A 21,905-nucleotide genomic window follows, 5' to 3' on the forward strand; every position below is an offset into this window, starting at 1 on the left:
TCTATGCTTCCTATCACATATAGTGCCATCCCTACAACAGCATGACCTATTTTGTCATTCCTATAAATTTTATACCCTAGTGTTACAGTGTCCCATTGATTGTCATTATTCCACAAAGTTTCTGTGATGCCTGTTATATCATTATCCTCAGTTAATACCGGGCACTCAAGTTCATTCATCTTAGTATTTAGACTTCTAGCATTTATACACAAGCACTTTTAAAATGTGTTACTTTTTAGTTGTCTGCCTTCAAGTGATGTAATTGAATGGGACTCTTTCATTTCACTGTTTCTCTTCAGTTCCTATCTGGGCTTTATCAACATCTATCCTCTCCTCTTTACTAGGATATAGAGCAGGGGTCAGCAATCTTTCAGAAGTGGTGTGCTGAGTCTTCATTTATTCACTCTAATTTAAGGTTTCGCGTGCCAGTAATACATTTTAATGTTTTTAGAAGGTCTCTTTCTATAAGTTTATAATATAGAACTAAACTATTATTGTATGTAAAGTAAATAAGGGTTTTAACATGTTTAAGAAGCTTCATTTAAAATTAAATTAAAACGCAGAGCCCCCTGGACTGGTGGCCAGGACCCGGGCAGTGAGTGCCACTGAAAATCAGCTCGCATGCCACCTTTGGCATGCGTACCATAGGTTGCCTACCCCGATACAGAGAATCCCTGCTAACAAAGCCTTCCCTATGGGATATCTCTGAACAAACCATGTGTTCCTCCACACTTGTTAGCTTTCCCCCAGCCCTTAGTTTAAAAACTCCTCTATGCCCTTCTAATTTTACATGCCAGCAGTCTGGTTCTCTTTTGGTTTAGGTGGAGCCCATCTTTCTTGTATAGGCTCCTCCTTTCCCAAAAGGTTCCTCAGTTCCTAATAAACCAAAAGCTTTCCTGCCTGCACCATCCTCTCATCCATACATTGAGGCCCTGGAGTTCTGCCTGACTAACTGACCCTGTGTATGGAAGTGGAAGCTCTTCAGAGAATGCTATCATGGAGGTTCTGGACTTTAATCTCTTACGTAGCCGCCTAAATTTGGCTTCCAGAACTTCTCTCCTACCTTTCCCTGCAGTTAATTCACTATGCAGTTCTCCCAGGCATTGCAAACCCAACTATATATATTTCTAATGATTGAATCCTCCATTACTATTACGTGTCTCTTCCTAGTGACTGGGGTTCTCTCCCTCAAAGGTATCCTCAGTGCAAGAGGACACCATGACATCATCTGGAAGGAGGGTTCCAACTATGGGATCATTTTCCTCTGCTCCAGTTGGATGTTTTCCTTCCCTGAGACTTCCATCCTCCTCAGTAGCACAGAGTTTGTCAGACTGGGGGTAAGATCGTTCTACTGTGTGCTGGAAAGTCTCATCTATGTACCTCTCTGTCTCCCTTAGCTCCTGCAGTTCAGCCACTCTGGTCTCCAGAGCAGTACTCGGTCTCTGAGGGCCATGAGCTCTTTGCACCAAATGTGCACATACGTCAAGTAATCCTAAATGTTGCATTCAGTGACATGAACTGGATAGCCCCCACTCTACTTCTGGGCTTGTGCATGCCTTGTTTTAATGCCTGTAGCTTTTTCTGTTTTGTTTTGGAGGGGTTTTTTTCATTAGGAGGGCAGGTGTTTATTGGCATAAATTTAGAGTATGTTAGGTATGTCTGGATTTCACATTCTCTCACTAAACTCCTGTTTGCTAGCTCCTCTGGTCACTGAGAAGCTGGTTTTATAAGCCCCTGTTCTCCCTGAGTAGCCCTCCCTTTGGTTAACAGTTAATAGATCCTAAAGGGATTAGTGTAACAAGTACATTGCTCTTGATTTCCATGAGAATTCCAAGCATGCAGCTCCTCCTTTGTTCCAGCTGCTTTCCCCTTGCTTTCTCCAGTGTGGAAGCCTGTCTGCATATCCATGCTCCCCAGTGTGAATCGAAGGATCAGGTTCTACTCACAGGGAACTCAAGCAGAGGAGCCACGCTGGCAAACAGTTGCAGAACAAAGGGCTTGCGATGCAGAATGTAGAACTGGCGGCAGGCAAACTCAATCGCTTGGCGTAACTGTGGGTTGCTTTCATAGTCTGCATACACCTGGGGGGAAAGAGGAGAGGAAGCGTACAGAAGTGACAATCCAATTAAAACAGCAAAACAGCAAATTCTGCAAGGTATTGTGGGCCTTGAAAACAGTGTTTCCACATTTCCTACATAACTGGCCCCCAGAATCCTGCCCTGCAGGTGTTTGATTAGATGTGGGATTCAGCAATCGTTAATTTCTCTGAGCTTTGTAAACAATATAACTAAGTTGCCTCCCTGCTCTATTTCCCTACTGATATAATGAGTTACCTTGAAAAACAGCTGCTGATATTGCTTTTGCTGTACTCCGGCAACAAACCCCACTAAATTCCTGCATTTGGGGTGGATTTCACCCCATTACAGACAGCCCACATAAGACTTTCTATGCCACAGAGGTCCAATGGGTAGCCTTGGGCAGGGAGTGCAGGCAAAGTAGCTGAGCTGCACACCAAGGAAATGAGCTCAGACTCTGGGGGCAGAAAATGAACTTTTTGTGGAAGACAAAAAGACGTCCCTTTGTCCTGCCCCTGAGGAAGTAAATGTACAAAGTATTTATATTCATGGAAATGGGATCTCAACCAGGCTTGGTTGAAATGCTGCAAAAAGGGGTGAGAGAAACATATTGAGACAGAAGGTTAGACTGCTAAATTAAGTTTAAAAATAATATTATAGAACAAAAATTACATGTAACCCTTCTGTTTCCATTATCCTTATTCACTCTCTCTTAAACCTTGATCTTTGATTATTGTTTTCACTGTAGGTATATCTCAGCGCTGTCATATTGTACAAAGAATTGATTATTCAGGCTGGTGTGTACATTGCATTCCTGGTATTACTGTGAGTGCTCAGTGGTAAGGGGCTGAACACTATGAGGGAAGACTTCAAAGGGGATCTGGGACTGGGGTTCACCTCTTGTTAACCTGCAAGGCAAATTAAGGGCTAGCATAGCCTAGAGGAGGTTGTTTGGGTGGCTAACAGGTTGGTGGGGTCCACACAGCCAGTTAGTGTGTGACATGCAAGTGCACTGTAGATTCACAGTTAGTGACATCAAGGTCTTAGATTGTAAGCCCTCTGGGGCAGGGACTGTGTTTTCCTGTGTGCTTAGACAGCACCTTGCATGGTGTGGGCAGATCCCCAATACAAATGGTGAAACTTATTCTGTGACTGACCCTGGGCAAAAAGCCCTTAACCTTCCACCTTTGTCTCCCAACCTGTAAAATGGGAGATGCTAATTACCTATCTCACAGCAGTACACTGAGGTACGTACCGCTGGTAAAGCACTCTTAACAATGGAAAGAACTGAGTACTCAGTGCCTTTATTATTGTTGCTTTACCAGAATGCTTGTGTCGCTCGCTGATTTGCTAGGTATGATGACTGACAGCAGCTCTTTAGTCTTTGGTGTTAACCAGTGGGAGGAAGACACTCACCTGCAGCATGGTGGGGAGGATCCACTGGTACCCACTGAGAGAGAAGAGATGGTTGAAGTGCACAGCAGTGTTGATGACAGTGGCAGCGTACTGCCTCAGCAAGGCGCTGTCCTCTGGGTGCAGGATCAGGGCTCCATTGAAGACATTTAGGAACAGCATGATCTCATCCCCCCAGGGAAATTCACTGGGCATGCCCAGGAACATCTCCTCCAGGAGCTTAATCCACAGGCTTTTCTGAAGGGTATCAAGGCCAAAGAGTTCCTTCCCAGCTGCAAGAACAATGCAGGCAGCATCGAAGCTAATTAACCGCCTTAGCCCAGCAAGGCATTTCCAGCTGGGTAACATTCCCAAAGACCAATGGAAGGGATCTGCTGAGCTTACAGGGCTTAGAGGTTTCCTCCAGCAAAACTCATCACCATTTTGGCTACAGGTGCTTTTTAAAGGAAGATTGAACCAAATTAATCGGTGGTGCAACTTCACTGATGACAACAGATTTTGGCCAATCGCGTTTAAGCAACAGAAAAGAGAAGTATAAAAGGGGCACTGGAGGAATGTGATGAATTATCACAGGGCTTTATTAATCTTTATTCTATACGTTTAAAATTCATTCCATTTTTCATTGTCTTTTAAGTTAAAGCAGACCAAATCTTGCATATACCACTGGCAGCTTGTTGACTTTGTGGATCAATACAATTTTTTACCCTTTGGGTTATCCCAGAAGGAAACACACAGCTGGATGCTGATGTGCAATTACAACGCTGCTTTTGAAACTGAATGCCTCCAGTGTCAGCAGACATCCAGTTGCATGACCTGCCAATGCTTACCCCACAGTGAAAAAGGCCCTCCAGGGCAGGGGACTGTCTAATCCACCCCAGAGTTTGATTAGAAAACTTACTTGATTAATAGGATTAACCTCTAAAAGGGGGCAGTTCCTAAATTCCTCTTGCAAAATTTTGCACCTGTGCCCATCATGGCTGGAGACCCCACATTTGCACATGCAAGTTGTGTAACTACACACATAAATTCCCCTGTGGATATGCAGTTACCTAATTTCCAAGTGCAATGTTGCATGCGCAGATGCAGAGCTTGCACACTCCATACAAAGTTTGTGAGCACAGCTGCAGGTGCCTTAGCAGTGATTGTCAGTAATCAGAGTGTATAGAGTGCCTGTAACTGAGGCACTAATCCAAAGCCCACTGAAGTCAATGGAAAGAAGCCTTTCTTGCGGGCTCATAATAAACGAAAAGTTTTATACTGCAGCACCTTTACTGCAGTCACATTTATGTACTAACATCTGGACATCATATTCCTGGGCAGGGTATTTTAATTTGAGATGAGATAAACCACTATGCTGTTCAAAGTAATAAGATTGCCTGAATGAAGTTGCTGGTGCCAAGTTCAATATGCAAATGGAGCCAGTGAAATCTTTGCCAAGTACTTTCCCAGTACCTTGAGGATCACTGAAGAGGGAGAATTCAGCATCAATGGCACTCCGAGGGAAGGAAGGCAGGCGGAGAAGGTCCTCTTGGAGCATAGACACATGGGATTGTTTGTGGGCCACAGGGATTTTCTGGGTCAGTGATATGAGGAACAGCACCCGTCCTACCTCTTCCAGCTTGCGGGTGAACACCTAGCAAAGAGAGAGAGAGAGACACGCACACAGCAGCATAGCTCCAATCAGAAGGGGTTTTTAAAGAGTGTGGCACATTTAAAGATCAATCTCGCCACCTAAGTGCAAAGACAAAGTGGAAAGAGTGGAAGGCAAGTGCCCTGGGGTAACTCTCCCCAAGTGCTACTGAGACATCCTGGCTTATCAGAAGAGCAGGGACTCTGAGGATGGATTGGAGGCCACTCTAGTAGGTGGGGCAGGTGGGCCCAGTGACAGAGCCTTCACCTTTCCTCTCGGGGCTAGGTGATGATACCTGATTCTTCCTGGAACTGATACTTCCAATGGTACATGATGGGATGGTCACTGGCCCAGTACGTGGGATCAAGACCGAATGGGAGAGCCTCTGGAGGCTGTGGTGAGAGCTAATGGAGCAGATGGGATATTGTAAGGCAAGGCAATCAATGCCAATTGCTACAGGTGTGCCGCAGGTGATGGGGAGCAGAGATTCCTGTCCCAAGAAGGAATATCTGAGAAGCGGAGCAAGGAAGGGGCAGAGGAGACGCTCCCATGAGGGAGAAGAAACCAGAAGTGGTAGCATTTATTGCAGAGACAGGCAGACTTGTGGGGGAAAGTCATCGAGCAGGCTCCCAAAGGGCCGGGGGCTGGTGCTTGGAAAGAAGTAATGTGGATATCCCTGCCTTTGAAGCTGAAGTATGTGGAGTTACCCAGCCACACATATGAGAACATTTGCAGAACAATACAGCTAAAAGGATCCAGTTGGAGGGATTTTACACTGCCTTCTTCAGTGCCTTGATTTTCTCTAAATACGCAGCATGCCTAGTGAAATGATGCCCAGGAGGCATTCATGCCATAAGCTGCTCTTTTGGAAAAGTGTGCCCCTCACAGCATGAGGGGAGCCCTTTGAAAGGACAATGGAGATGCCGTGGTGGTGGTGAGATACCTGTTTCTGAATGAGTTCCTGACCCTTTTCTGGATGCATGTGTACCAGATTGAGCTGTGGAGACACTGACCTCCGGAAAGGATAAATATCCCGGACGTAGGTCTGCAATGGAAGAGAATAACAAATCAAGTTTTTTTAAAAAATACAGCTGTAACTGTAGCCAGAAGCTGGGACTGGATAACAGGGCATGGGTCACTTCAATCTCTCTCCAGGGACACTAAAACCCGTAATTTCCACAGGCCACAGCTCTGTATCAATGATGATAGAATTCTGGCTACATATGGCCCTCTAGTTATATTCTGGCCTCTCCCAATATTCAGGAAGGGATGAAGAAAGAATAAAATCAGCTGGACCAGGCCTTTGTCTCACCTTGTTGTAATGAATAAGGTTCCATCGTTTATCCATTAAAAAATAATGAGCAGACTGGGTTTCAGGTATGTTAAAAAACTCCAAGCACTCCTAAGGGGGAAGAAACAAAAACCAGCTTGTTATTCATGAAGTAGGTTGTACAGAGACAAAGAGTTTTATAACCAGTTATACAGGGACCATTCCTAAATGCCTTGCTGATGTTGGCACATTGTTCTTGCATTTAACACTTTTCTTTCTTTGTTTAAAACTTATGTATCTATATCTACACACACATATTTCAGTGTTCCTAAAATCTGCTGGATTGATAGTCTGATGTTACCTGCATTTATCCACAGAACAATTATTTCTGCCTCCAGACCTGTTCTGACTCTATAGCTACATCATCATATGGGTATCATTGCCTCCATTACTACAAGACCTGAATATCTCACAGACTTATGTATTTACCCTCACAACACCCCTACGAGGTAAGGAAGTGCTGTGTTACAAAACGTGGAACTAAGGCAGAGAGACACAAAGGTTATATCTACACTTATGGCAGCGTGTAGACAACAGACACTTCACGACTACCTAGCATGGATACAAATAGCTGCATAGATGGTGAGGCACTGCTTAGGTGGGCAGAGCAGAGTGCTCGACACGCCTGACCCCCCCAGTGCCCCACACACCCAAGCAATGCCTCCCACGTCTACATCGCTATTTTCAGCAGTGTAGTTCGCTGCTGCAGGCAGGGCCGTCCTTAGCCATAGGCAGAACAGGCAGCCGCCGAGGGCACCACTAGGTCTGGGGGCACCGCTCTGCTGGGAGCCCGGACAGATGGGAAGTAGTGGAGCATGTAAGAGCAGGGCTGCTGGGTCCTAGAGAGAGATGAATGCAGCACAGTCTGAGGGAGGGGATTGGCTGTTGGGGTCTCTGGGAACAGGTGGGGGAAGGAACTCACCTACAGGGTGACCAGATGTCCTGATTTTATAGGGGCAGTCCCGATTTGTGGGTCTTTTTCTTATATAGGCTCCTATTCCCCCCCACCTCCGTCCTGATTTTTCACATTTGCTGTCTGGTCACCCTAGGTGGGGGTAATTGGTACCTATATAAGACAAAGCCCCAAATATCAGGACTGTCCCTATAAAATCAGGACATCTGGATCTGGTCACTCTAGCTGGGGAGCGCGTCTCTCCCCCAGGCTGGCAGCGATCCATCTCATCCGGGGGGAGCTGCACAGGGCAGGATGAGCTGCTGTGACTAGATGGGTGCCCCGTCCCTGAGATCAGATGCTGTGCTAACTTCACCAGGGTCTGTTGGGCTGGCGGTGGTGCCCATTGGTGTGTGATTGGACCTGAGGGTTTGCTGCTGCTGTTGCCACTCTGCACCCCAAGAGGTGGATTTTAGGGTCCTGCAGTTTTCCACCTATCTCCTCCTCTACTGCAGCTGTTGGACCAGCAGGCTGGGGGGTTAGCCAAGCATGAAAGCAGTGCTGTGTTACCATTTAGATTGTCATTTAACAAATCTGTTCGCCAAAAATGCTTACTAACAATCCTGAATTCAATTTCAATATTAAAAAAAAATCAATCTCTTAGCCAAAAACAGAAAAATAAGTTGTTGACAATTATTTGTGACAAGTTTGGTATGGGGAAGGGAGTGGGCCAGTTTTCATCACAGAAACAAAAAATGTTGACTGACTTTCCTAGAGCCCTGTTACTGCTAAATAGAGCCCTCCAACAACTGTAATATGCTCATCTCCTTACTAGTGTACAGAGCAGGGGTCGGCAACCTACGGAACACGTGCCAAAGGTGGCACGCGAGCTGATTTTTGATGGCATGCAGCGGTGGGCTGAGCGGCTCAGCCTGCCACTGCTCTGGGGTTCCGGTTGCTGACCTATTGCCACCCAGGGTCCTGGCCACCGGCCCCACTCAGCACCCACTGCTGGCTTGGGGACCCCCAAGGAACCCCAGGCTGGCAGCAGGCTGATACCCTGGATGAGCCACTCAACCCACTGTCAGCCTGGAGTTCCATTCACTCAGCTGGTAGGTGGGCTGAGCAGGACTAAATTCAATGAAATAGGAAAACAAGAGCAACTAATGACAAAGTGCAAGAACCTAGAGCAGTGGTCCCCAACCTTTTTCATCTGGCTGTCACCAGATGAAGGACCATGGCAGTGGATGAGCATCCGCCGAAATGCCGCCGAAATTCAGCGGCATTTCAGCGGTGATGCCTCTGGATGACGCTGCTTATCGGCGGCAAGCGGCGTCATCCAGAGGCGTTGCCGCCGAAATGCCACCGAATTCCAGTGGCATTTTGGCAGATGCTTGTTCGCTGGCCAGTACACAGGTGCACTGAGAGGCCCCTGCGGGTGCCATGGCACCTGCGGGCACCACGTTGGGGACCCCTGACCTAGAGATCCTCCTGAAGCACGGCGATCTTTTTGATTTAAATGGACTTAAACTGTATGAAGAATTGAGTACTGTCCTCAATGTTGCCACATGCAAAATCAATAATGGACATTGTACAGTTTATTCATACCAGCAAACTTGTTGACATATATCCTAAAGTGTACATTGCCACTCATATTCCACTGACAATTCCTGTAACAGTAGCATCAAGAGAACGGAGTTTCTCAAAACTAAAGCTCATTAAAAACTATCTTCGCTCTACATGGAGTCAGGAACACTTGACTGGTCTTGCTATTCTTGCAATCAAACCAGACATCACTTTGTCTTTGTCATACAATGACATTCTTACTGATTTTTGCAGACAAAAAAGCCAGAAAGATTGCTTTTAATTAAAAACAAATCCTTGTTTCAATACCTCTTCATAGAAATTTCCAATAAAATGTTGACAAATTTAAAAAATTATATTATTTGCATCATTCTGTCAAATCAAAATTTTTTCTATAGTGCTGCTTCTTTAGTGCTAGTCCATCAGCATTACAGTGTGCTTCATTAAGTTAAACTGGTTTTAATAACATACATGTGGCAAGTTTTCCAATAGCGTAAGCTTATGTTTGTGATGCTAAGAGCAAGACAGGATATGGGGCACCAATTTAATAATTCCGCCTAGGGCACCATAAATCCTAAGGACGGCCCTGGCTGCAGGGAAAATCTGGGTTACTACAGAGAATTCTTCCCCAGATGTCTGGCTGGTGGGTCTCCCCCACATGCTCAAGATCTAACTGATCGCCATATTTGGGGTTGGGAGGGAATTTTGCCCCAGGTCAGATTGGCAGAGACCCTGGGTTTTTTTTGCCTTCCTCTTCAGCCTGGGGCATGAGTCGCTTACTGGTATGAACTAGAGTAAATAGCGGATTCTTTGTAAAATGCAAATCTTTAAATCATGATTTGAGGACTTCAGTCACTCAGCCAGAAGTTAGGGACCTATTGTAGGAGTGGGTGGGCGAGGTTCTGTGGCCTGCAAAGTGCAGGCGAGCAGACTAAGGCCATGTCTACATCTAAAATTTTGCAGCGCTGGTTGTTACAGCTGTATTAGTACAGCTGTATAGGGCCAGCGCTGCAGAGTGGCCACACTTACAGCAACCAGCGCTGCAAGTGGTGTTAGATGTGGCCACACTGCAGCGCTGTTGGGCGGCTTCAAGGGAGGTTCGGGGAACGCGAGAGCAAACCGGGGAAGGAGACCAGCTTGATTACCAGAGGCTTCCTCAGGTATGCTGGGATACCTGCTTATTCCACGGAGGTCAAGAAAAGCGCTGGTAAGTGTCTATATTTGATTACCAGCGCTGGATCACCAGCGCTGGATCCTCTACACCCGAGACAAAACGGGAGTACGGCCAGCGCTGCAAACAGGGAGTTGCAGCGCTGGTGGTGCCCTGCAGATGTGTACACCTCCTAAGTTGCAGCGCTGTAACTCCCTCACCAGCGCTGCAACTTTCTGATGTAGACAAGCCCTAAATGATCACGATGGTCCCTTTTGTCCTTAAAGTCTATGAAAGGCTCTGACAGCAGGGAAAGGCAAAGCTGCCTTTCCCCACTGCTGGAGCCTCTCTCTACAGCGTGTAGCTGCAAACCACAATGACGTGCAGATGCAGCTTGCCTTTCATTGCAGTACGCAGCTACATGTATAGTACTAGTCCCTGTACTCTACACATCGCAGCAAGTGTAGACATAGCCTCAAGCTATACCTGCACTAGCACTTATGTCGGCAAAACTTTTGTCGTTCGGGGGGTGAAAAACTCCCCCCTCCCCATAGTGATATAAGTATTGCCAACATAAGCACTCAACACAGCTACACGACCAATCTTACAGCAGCACAGCTGTATTGGTACAGCTGTGCGCTGTAAGCTTGTAAGTGTAGACATAGCCTGAGTCAGTGGCTCTCAACCTTTCCAGACTACTGTACCCTTTTCAGGAGTCCGATTTGTCTTGCATACCCCAAGTTTCACCACACTTAAAAACTACTTGCTGACAAAATCAGACATACAAATACAAAAGCGTCACAGCACGCTATCACTGAAAAACTGCTTACTTCCTCATTTTTACCATATAATTATAAAATAAATCAATTGGAATATAAATACTGGACTTACATTTCAGTGTACAGAACAGTATAAACAAGTCACTGTCCCTATGAAATTTTACTTCACACTGATTTGGCTAGTGCTTTTTATGTAGCCTGTTGTAAAACGAGGCAAATAACTAGATGAGTTGACGTACCACCTAGAAAACCTCTGCATACCCCCCAGGGTATGTCTACCCCTGGTTGAGAACCACTGGCCTAAGTGACTTGCCCAAGATCATATTTGAAATCTTTAGCAAAGCAAGGAACTGAACCCTATCTGCCAAGTCCCAAGGCTAGCACCTGAACCACTGGATCATCCTCTTTCTTCTTTGAAATGCTGATTTTGCCACTGAGGCAAAAACAAATCTGCTGGTTATCATGTGGTGGAATCAGGACTACCTGGGCTACCAAAGAGTTCTTAGTAGGAACAGCTGTTTGGTTCATTTCTTAGGTAGGTAATAGAGCTGGTCAAACACCAGAACAAAATGAACGGATGAGTATGTCAGTGAATTGTTAACTAATTTATTTAGGAAATTGTATCTGATCTGCAGCAGTCTGTTGTCCCCAGAGTTACACTTGTGGGGCATTGGCTGGCAATGGGAACTCCTGAGTACCCCACATTAGACATCAGTTCACTCCCTGGTTTATATAGTAGTGGTCACCCATCTTGAGATGGAAGTGGATATCAGAGCAGCATTCCTCCACCATGCTGAAATCAGGATGTTTGAAAGACTGTATTTCTAAAACTTAGATGTGGCCAGCACAGGCAGCTAAATGTATCAATAAACAGCTCTACCAAAAACCTATTCCCACCTTCAGAAGAGCTTCAAATTGTGTGTCCTCATGCACTGGTAACTGGGTTGGGATGTCACACTCGTTCTGTCCATGCACTACCAGGGTCTTTGTGCCTATAGTAAAGAAGAGCTGTCATTCTCTCTCTCCTCCTTTCTCACATAATTCATATGCTATTTCAATGGGACTATTCACAGAGTAAGGCCAATGGGTGAAATTTGTCTTGTGAGGAGTCAACACAAAAGTTCTAGGTATTTGGAATCCATTATGCAATACTTATACTCTCATTTAATGAGACCTTATATTTTCTAGGGAGTTACAACTGGTTTTAACTGTAACAGCTACGCTTAAGAAGAAATACATATAAAATGACAACTCCGTTTTTCACAGAGCAATCTCTTGTCTGGCTCATGAAGATGTAGGGTTACCACTGTACACTCTTGGTTATTAACTCCAGGCATTGCCATGATTTACACTGGAGGGTTTCAAGTTGACCTATCCCTGAGTAGCAGACTCTTCAAATGATCAGACTTGGCAGTCCTTCAGGGACTGATTGGCACATGGCTCCACGCTGAACAGACTGTTCTGATGTCACTTTTTGTTTATTTGCCTGCAGAGTTCTGAAGGGGCTATGAACTGTTCAAGAATTATTTTACATAGCCCAAATTCAAGGAGGACTGGCTTAAAAATATCTGATGATATTAAGAGGGAGCTTCCACTGACCTTCTTCCAATGGATTTCAAACCAGTAATTCTATATTTCAGGGGCGTAGAAGCAGTAAGCAAAATAGCAAATATAGAAGATAGGTAAAGGAACCCAGGTAGGTCTTAAAGATTGTACATGTTCCTACCTGGCATTGAGGCAGTCACCAGCAGTTTTACTTCACACTGCTCCTTTTTCATAGTCTGTTTGAGATCCTTGAAGAAAAGGCCCTCTACGTAACCCACCACTTCCCACAGGAAGGTCAGTGTAGCTGAAATGGCATCCATGCCCCATTCACATGGAGTACGCACAAAGTACATAATCAATCCCACCTGCAAGGCACAAACAAAAGAGTGGCACTCAAGCTGCTTTTGTATACACATCACATTGTTTTACTGGCATTAGTTCTGCTTCAGCCAACTCCATGTCCCAGAGTTATCATTAATACAGTCCTCCATTATTCCGAGGAGCAGTTAGTCTGTGATCAACCCAAGTCAACTACGTCAGACAGAGGAATTTGTGATGAACATTTATTGTTTGTACTGTCAAACACATAGGAGCTCCAGTAATGGACCAGGACCCCGCTGTGCGAGGCACTATACAGACACAGAACAAAAAGATGGTTCCTGTAGCGTTACTCGTCGTTGGGAGAAGACTCAACCTGTCAAATCTAATACCTGAAAGTTCATGTCACTTTGTCTGACTATGCCCAATGTCAACTTTTTACCTCCTTCTGTTCTGGGTGAGTTTGGGATGCCACTGCTGTGTGCTGAGGGGCTGATCCAGAACAGCCGTAATAGCTGGGATGGGCACTGGGCAGACAGGTGGGTAGAGAAGAAGCCACCATGGTCCTTTATACCCTATCTCTATAGAGTGGAGGAAAGGGAGGATCTGTGCAGCAGTGTATGAGGACCAGGGCATGGGCAGTCGTGCCTAGTGGTTGGAGTCAGGAGACAGAAACTGGAGCTGGAGACAGAATCAGGAGTCAAGCAAAGCCAAAGTCACAGTCAGGGGCAGGGTGGAGGAGCAGGGAACTGGACCAAATCAGGAAAGCAGGAATTGGGAGTGGAGGAGGATCTGGGATAAGGAGGGCAGGAACAGGCCTGCGATCCCTCACACAGACTCTCCTAGAGCGCAGCTTAGGGGGTACACACGTTGCATGGTCTCCCCCAGCAGAACTCTAATGATTGCTCAACAAAAGGGTTGTGCACAGCTGTGGGTTTGGGATGACAGGATAACAGTTTATTTCACTCTTTAATAAATGTGGGGAGGGGCGAATGGAAGCCTGTCTGAGCCAGGTGATCTACATTGACAGTTGAAGGTTTGATGTGCATAAACTGTGTGGACAAAACTACAGGGCACTCTCTCCTCCTAGATTGTAATATATGTGCTTTAGGAAATGGGCAATCAAAGGTTAGGTTTATGGGCTGTAGGCTGGTACTGGGAGCTACTCACCAAGTAGTTAAACAGGATGTGAGACGTCTGGGCAGGGAAGTCTCCGATGTTCAGTAGGAGCTTTCTCAGCATGTACATCAACTCATCCTGGAAGAAAAGCAAGAGTTTTTAATTTCCATCACAAAATGGCCTACAGTTTCCTTCCTTCCTTTCTCGTTCTCATTCTCAATCTCTCTCTCGCTGCATGAAATGGAACCATATGCTTAGGAGAGGACTTAGAATTCTAAGTGCAAGTCCAAGGCCACAGTGAATGTATTCTCCAGGTCAGTGGCTATCACCGTTTCATGTTGTGGATCACTTTCTTACCTAGAGATATCACCATGGGCATTTGCTCTGGCAGCCTCCCAATCCTGTCACTACACCTTCCCTGCAGCAATTCAAGTTCTTATTTACAATGAAAAAGTGCTACTAGGACAGTATTGGAGAGAGTATATAAAAATTAATTCACTTTACTGTGATCGTTGTCACTGCTTGGTTACAGTCCCCATTTTGGGCAAGATTCTCTGTTGTTTTCTCCTTTGGGCCGCTGTAACATGTGTAGGCTGGCATAGGGATCATCCACCAGTTGAGGATTGACAGAGCACATCACAGTCTGGGCACTTCTTTTCTCTTCTCTCTAACTCCAGCATAGTCCCTGTGCCAGGGCTGTTGGCTAGGCATAGGGACAGGCCATGCCAGCTCTACACCTGGCAGAGGTGCCAGAGAAGTTACAGACGGTCTCTTTGTGATGCTTACGTGGCGCAAAGACAGCAGACTGGGCCAGAAAATCGAGCTCTTTAGACTTAACTATTTCTTTCCTCTCTTTGTCCCTTTATGATTTTACATTGTTTAACTTGCTAATTTTACAATTCATTAGTGCAATAAGCTATAATATTCCTTAATTTTAAAATGTTATGTTTCATAAAAGCTTTTTAAAGTTATGGGACTGATTCTAACCTCACTTATACCAGCTTTACTCTAGTTTAGGCAGCTCCATTAATTTTATTGGAGACACTTCTGTATTTTAAAGGTGTGAGAGATCAGAAGAGACTGAAAAGGTTCCACAGCAATTCCTACATAAAATACTTTGGAGAAGAAGGAAAACTGAGAACAGAGGGGTACATGTTGTGAAAGCCTGGGCTCAATTCTCAGCGGGTGTGAATTGGCATAGTTGATTCACTGGCTGATTTACACCAGCTGAAAATCTGGTCCCTTATCTCTTCTGTTTTGGAGAGTTTAATTATTAAATAGTCTCTCTCTTTAGGCATGTCTAAACTGCAATCCCAAGTGTCAATGCAGCATGCGCAGTCACAATCTAACTAACTCAGGTAACAACAGCAGTGAAGCCACAGCAGGACGGGTAGCAGCAAAGGATGTACAAGCCTGCCTGGGACCCTGGGTATATACTCAAGTGGCTAGCCTGTGCTGTCGCCCGTTTTGCTGCAGCTTCACTGTTACTGTTATCTGAGCTAGCTAGATCAGAGCTGGCTCGGGTATGTCTACATATGCTGCAGTTGCACCTCCGACTGCAGTGTAGACATCACCTGTATTTTTAAAGGTTCTCCCGCCCCTCACCTAGAATTCACCTTTCAACAGCCATTGGTGGCCACACAGCAGATTCCAACTTTCTACTGGTAATCCGGGCTGTAGGGGAAAGAGCTATTCTTTCAAGTTTGGATGCTGAATTCAAAGGAAACTTCCAGGACTCCCCTCTAGCCTAAGTGAGAAGCTGTAAAGGTGGCTAGGCCTCTGTGCACAGTCATTAAAACAGAGGCAAAAAGGACTTGACTAGCTTTTCTCCCTGTTTTCTTTTTATTTACTGTCTCATTAATGCAGCAAGTGCGAGCAGTCAACTTTGATATACATGTGATGGTCAGGTGATAAGGATGGTGATATCACTATCTACAGTGATATCATCATTACTATCATTATTAGTTCTCTGACGATATCTGCTCAGGGTGCAGCAGCTGTCCAAAAAGCTAACAGAACGTTAGGAACCGTTAGGAAAGGGATAGATAATGAGACAAAAAAATATCATAATGCCACCATATAAATCCATGATACCCCCACACCTTGAATACTGTGTGCAGTTCTCATCACCCCATCCCACAAAAAAGAGACATTAGAATTGGCAAAAATACAGAGAAGGGCAATAAAAATGTTTAGGGGCATGGAACAGCTTTCATATGGGGAGCCTCTGTTCTGTTTAGAAAAGAGATGACGAAGGGGGATATGATAAGAGCTCTATAAAAACTTGAATGGTATAGAGAAAGTGAACATGGAAGTCTTATGTACCCTTGACATAACACAAGAACCAAGGGTCACTCAATGAAATTAATAGGCAGCAGGTGTAAAACAAATATAAGGAAGTACTTCTTCACATAATGCACAATCAAGCTGTGGAACTCGTTGCCATGGGAGGTTGTGAAGGACAAAGTATAACTGGGTTAGAAAAGAATGAGATAAGTTCATGGAAGATAGGTCCATCAATGGCTATTAGCCAAGATGATCAGGAATGCAACCCCATATGTTATGGGTGTTCCCAAACTTCTGACTGCCAGATGCTGGGATTGGACGATAGGGGATGGATCACTTGATACATTTCCTTGTTCTGTTCATTCCTTCTGAAGCACCTAGCACAACCACTGTTGGAAGAGAGGCTACTGGGCTAGATGGACCATTGGTCAGACCCCATATGGACGTTCTTATGTTCTTATTTATATGGCGTCACTAGTGTGCACGGTGTTGTCCACATTATTATTTATATAGTGCTACAGGGGTGCACGGTGCTCTTCATATCAACAAAAGCAACAGATCCCTGCCCCATAGAGTTTACAATCTAAACCAGACATAGCACAGAAAAGGACTACGATGATATGTACTAACTACTTATGTTAAATGATCTGTTCCACCTTGTGTTTAGCTGTGACACTCCGATTAGTACAGTTCCCAGACCTGAAGAAGAGCTCTGTGTAAGCTTGAAAGTTTGTCTCACCAACAGAAGCTGGTTCAATAAAAGGTATGACTGTGCCTCTTTAAAATCCTGGGACCCACATAGCTACAGCACTGCAAAAAGGGTGCTGAATGTCAGGCCTGTACTTCAGGGAGGGTTAAACAGAATGGCTCCAAGGAAGCCAGGTTCATTTGCACAAGCTGAGGATGCTTAGCTCAGTAGGATTCATGACTAAGAGACCAAAACAGAGTCAGAACAGGGCCTTGGACAATCAGGGACAGATACTCAGGTGGTGTAAATCAGCATAGCCCTATTGAATTGATAGGGCCTACACTGATCTACACCAGCCGAGGATCTGGTTGTCAGTATTCTAAGCCACCTTATAGTAAAGATTGTTTACCCTTTAAGTGATTTTACTTGCTCCCGTATTTTCGTGCATTAAGTGATGGCTAAGCTCTCCTTTAACGTCTATATTGGGAAAAGGAGAACCTACCTGTCGATTGCTTATTGTGAGTTTCTCCAGGAAATGCCGAAGAACTGTAGAGGGATCTTCAATCAAACAGTTCCATAAGACCTGCTGGGCCACAGCACTCACTGTACAGGAGGAAGAAAAAGAACCAGTGAGAACCTCATCTTCAGGAGAAGTCTTAAAGGGGTATATTTATATTAAAAAGTTTGAAGTCTACCAGCTAACCAGAGAACCATGTGCATCTGCAAAAGTGAAACTCAGATGCATGATTACACATAGTCAGTTAATTAAAAACTGCAAATATTTTTGTGAATTTTTGTTATTCACTAAATCGTATTACTTGTGGCTAGTATTTGGACAGACGTGTGTTTGTGAAAGGGTTACTAAATCCCTCAAATGTCACCAATTTTAGCATAAATGATTATTCATCTGCAAATTTCCATTAGTAGCACAGCTGAACCAGGGCTGCTCACTCAGCTACAATGAATCATGCCTCCAGCAAAGCCTGCACTGACTCACCCCTCAGGCATGCTGCAGCAGCCTATCCCTGGGCAGGGCCTGGGTCAATGACCCCCATGTACAAGTATTTCACCCTCACTGGCAGATCAACAAGTCAGTCTGTGCAATAGCACCACTCGACTAGGAACTCTCCTGCTGCCTCACAGTGTTACAGAGTCCCTAGACTTCCAGCCTGCCTTGATCCTGTCCCTGTCTCTGCCCCAGCCTTGCCCAAACCTTGTTCCAGCCGGCTTCAGCCTTGTCTGTACGTTATTCTGTCCCTGCCCCAGCCTTGCCCAAACCTTGTTCCAGCCGGCTTCAGCCTTGTCTGTACGTTATTCTGTCCCTGCCCCAGCCTTGCCCAAACCTTGTTCCAGCCGGCTTCAGCCTTGTCTGTACGTTATTCTGTCCCTGCCCCAGCCTTGCCCAAACCTTGTTCCAGCCGGCTTCAGCCTCGTCTGTACGTTATTCTGGCCCTGCCCCAGCTTTGCCCAAACCTTGTTCCAGCCGGCTTCAGCCTTGTCTGTACGTTATTCTGTCCCTGCCCCAGCCTTGCCCAAACCTTGGTCCATCTGCCTCCTGACCACCAGAACCTTGGACTAACTTCAACGCAGCTTCAACCTTTGGCCTACTTCCAGACTCCGACTGCAATCCTGATTTGGCTTGTTTACGGACTCAGACCTTGGTTCTGACCCACGGCCCGTCCCCAGATGCTGGTTTAAGTGCTCCTCTCAGCCCAGTCCTGACTCTGTGGCCAGCTTTGACCCTTGGTATCTCTTCTCGACCACTACTTCAACCACCAGACCTGATCATCCAGAACCCAGAGCCTGACAATAGCAGTTTATAAAAATTTCTACAGACGTGCTTATAACCATCGATGACACACGCTATTCATGTCTGTAACATGATTATAAGGTCTAATCATTTAAAAACTCTTCATACACTATTTATAGGTAGAATTAGAGACAACACAGCTAGTGATGCCTATAGTTAAAGTGCCCGACACTTCCCATTGTAAGATCCTCTTTTCAGTTCACAACTTTGCCAAACTTTAACTGTTTGGGTTGACATTTTCCATGCTGGGTGTCAGCCTCAGGCTGAATATTTTTGGTACACTTAAGCAAAAATGATTGTCACTTTTGAGAATGAACTGTCCCACTGAGAAGCTCTGACACGTCCACGCTTTAGAGCAGGGACTTAAAATTTGGCAGGTGCCTCACTCTGGTGCCAGAAATGTGTCTTCTGCCATCCTCATAATTTTTTTTTCAGATTTGGCCAAATTATGAGCCTCTGAAAAGCTCAGTTTGCACAAGCTCAGTAGACGCAAAAAGAGTTTAGCAGCTAGATTTTCCAAAGGTTTTGTCTGCATATAGCATGCTCCATCCCAGGGCTGCAGGGGCTGAGCAGGACTTTCCCTGTAATTGCTCCTCTTGGCAGCCAGGGGCTAGTGTGGCACTGGGCACTGGAACTGAGAACAGGGGAACTGCATGCTCTCAATGATCCTCCTGCAAGCACCCAGGCAATGAGAAGGAAAAGGAGGAAGTAGCCTGATTCAAGTGCACGGGGGTGAGGAGCCAGGTGGGGTGGGGGACTAAAGGGAGGAGCCAGGGAGGGTTAGGGGACTGGGATTCTGTCTATATGTGAGCTAAGGAGGCAAGTGTGGAGGTGAGACTGGACCTGGAACAAGGAGTTGTAGATGGGTATGGGGGATTGAGACGCGAAGATAAATTCAGTAATGTTTGTCAAGCACACATACTGTAGTGATGAGCGCCACAGAAAAGCCCATGAGGAAATTAACAATTCTGTCTTCAGAGCATGGTTGAATAGTGTGCAGTAAATAAGGCCTGGGCCCACACACTGAACAATAAAGATAAAATAAAATACTGAATAGCTGCTCATTAAGTGTGCAGCATCCATTCTGTGCACTGAATGAGGCAGAGGTCCTGTGGAAAATATAGGATGTGCTCAGGTAATTACAGACTGTATCATAATGCATTCACATAAGAGAATCACAGTAAGGTTGCACAGACAACCCTGATTCTGGTATTTCCTAAATTCTGAGGGCTTGACTTTGCAACCTTAAAACGGTTCTTCTAACGTGTTTTTTTCATGAGCAATATCCTAGCTTTTTAAAAAGTCTGGGCACCACTAATAACTGGATTCTGATGCTACCAGCCTACCTGCTCTTACTAATCTGAGCCATTGTTCAAACTGCTAGAGATTTTTGTAACCTCTGAGTAAGAGTCCATGAATGTTTAATCTAGGTCAGCACCTGCTACTCCATCCTCTCGGACTTCTCCATCTTCCATCAAGTGAACAATGGGGAGCACAGCTGCACAGATGCATGCTGGGAACACTGCCTGCGGGGGCTGTGGCACATGATGATTTGGAGTGTGCTCCGTAGTGTGCTCCTCATCTAGAGCAGAGAGGAGTAAAAGGCATGCGTTAGCCAATGTGCTGTTGGTAAAATCCCTTTCAATTACAGTTCTCCACCCGGCGTGCTTCACATGACACAACTCCGTGGTAACTCACAATGAAACACCGGAACTGAAGAGAAGCTACATGGGAATGAACAGCAGCACCACAATGAATGGGGCTGACTAGTTCAGAACTTCCTGAGCTTTCAAGCAGGCCTGACAAAAGGCAGGTGTAGCTTTGGTTAAGACCAAGGAAGACATGAGACCTGTGAGTCAACAGAATGAATATATACACTGTAAGGAGAATTAAAAACAAATGCAAAGTCGACACCCACCTTCTGCACTGACGGCTGAACGCACTGACCAGACAGAGCCGCGACGGAAGGAATAGTTCCTGTGAGAAGTACTGGAGGTGCAGGAGGGACTCACAGAGAGGCGGCGGGATGCCAAGTTGGTGACTTCTTCTACTGACAAAGAAAACAGGAGATGTGAATTTTGGTTTATAAATTTGACTGACACAATTCAAGGCACTTCCCAGAGAGAAGCATCATGCTGCCAGATTGGAAGAGAAAGAAAAAAGTCAGGCTTCTTGTGAAATGCACAATTTAGAAACTAAAAAGATGATCCAGGTTATTTCGTCCATCCCCTGGCAGCTAGAGCAGGCCTGTTCCTTAACATACATTACCTGGTGCTTTGCTGAGTCAAGTTTCAGTTGACTCAAGTGATGCAGCTCCACAGCTTCTATTAGACGATTATTCTACATCCTAACAAACCACATTGCTAGATAATTTGTTGTCCTTCCTCTAGATACTGTCTGGGTGAACGTGCAATGCCACTACTCTGTTTGCAGATTTTCCACCGCATACACAGCTCAGGACACATCAGCATATCTGTGCAGCTCCAATGTGCAAAAAGAGGACATTTAACTAATTCTCTCTATTGCATTACCTTAATCCAATGAAAATCCTCAACCCAAAGGCTAAGTTTTCAGTTTCCTTTATTCTCATATTCTAAGGATCTGATTGGGCAAGGTGCTAAGTGCTTCCTGTGAGGTACAGAGAGTCCTCAACTCCCATTGGTCAGTGGGAGCTGAGGACATCCAGTTTCTTGTGGGCAGCACTCAACATTTCACAGGTTTGGGCCCTTATTACACTAATTATTGGCTACACCTTTTTTCATTCATTTTGAATCTTTTATTTTTTGATATGGATGCCTTATACCTGTATGGTGCTGTTACGTTCTTAAAGTGATTAAAAACCAGTTCCTTTGAATGATCCAAAATAATGAGGATGTTAAAGTGGAGTCTTCCCTATCAGTAATGATCAATTTCCATCCTCACTGCATCCCTAAGATCTGTTCCATGCTGGAGGCATGTGCTTATTAGTCCCCGGCAAGCAGTTCATGGCTCTGGAGCGCACCTTCCTCTTCTTGCTCTGAGTTTGGGGTGCAGGTGGGCTCATAGCAGGCCTCCTGGGTGATGGGAATGGCTGTGATAAGACTGGCTTCCCGGCCTAGGCGCTTCTTTTCTTCCTCCTGCTGCAGGTTCTTCAGGATGTGCTCTGCTCGCTGATGGGAACGTGACACTGCCCGGGCTGAAAATGACTTCTGCCAGAAAAGCAAGAAGAAATAAACCAACTTGAAGCAATTGGTTTGGTTTTCATGCAGCATGTGTTTTAGGCCACTTTTATGAGCCACCTCTAACA

The 21,905-nt window shown here is 45.4% G+C and overlaps 1 protein-coding gene across 7 annotated transcripts in view; it reads right to left on the reverse strand.

The window, feature by feature from the left end:
- Positions 1 to 21,905, reverse strand: part of UNC80 (unc-80 homolog, NALCN channel complex subunit) — a 197,581-nt gene that overhangs the window by 56,178 nt on the left and 119,498 nt on the right. For 6 of the 7 annotated variants that reach the window (XM_050916066.1, XM_050916068.1, XM_050916067.1 and 3 more), the window contains 12 exons: positions 21,621 to 21,807; positions 20,538 to 20,669; positions 20,058 to 20,201; positions 17,312 to 17,412; positions 13,887 to 13,973; positions 12,580 to 12,763; positions 11,751 to 11,845; positions 6,431 to 6,520; positions 6,062 to 6,163; positions 4,941 to 5,121; positions 3,492 to 3,760; positions 1,947 to 2,081 (listed from right to left, as the gene is read on the reverse strand). In XM_050916066.1, coding sequence (XP_050772023.1) covers positions 1,947 to 2,081; positions 3,492 to 3,760; positions 4,941 to 5,121; positions 6,062 to 6,163; positions 6,431 to 6,520; positions 11,751 to 11,845; positions 12,580 to 12,763; positions 13,887 to 13,973; positions 17,312 to 17,412; positions 20,058 to 20,201; positions 20,538 to 20,669; positions 21,621 to 21,807 — 1,707 coding nt within the window. The remainder of the gene's footprint in view (positions 1 to 1,946; positions 2,082 to 3,491; positions 3,761 to 4,940; positions 5,122 to 6,061; positions 6,164 to 6,430; positions 6,521 to 11,750; positions 11,846 to 12,579; positions 12,764 to 13,886; positions 13,974 to 17,311; positions 17,413 to 20,057; positions 20,202 to 20,537; positions 20,670 to 21,620; positions 21,808 to 21,905) is intronic. The other variant, XM_050916063.1, reaches the window with a different exon arrangement.

This window comes from Gopherus flavomarginatus, chromosome 10, assembly GCF_025201925.1.
Source record: "Gopherus flavomarginatus isolate rGopFla2 chromosome 10, rGopFla2.mat.asm, whole genome shotgun sequence".
In the NCBI taxonomy this organism is placed as follows: domain Eukaryota; kingdom Metazoa; phylum Chordata; order Testudines; family Testudinidae; genus Gopherus; species Gopherus flavomarginatus.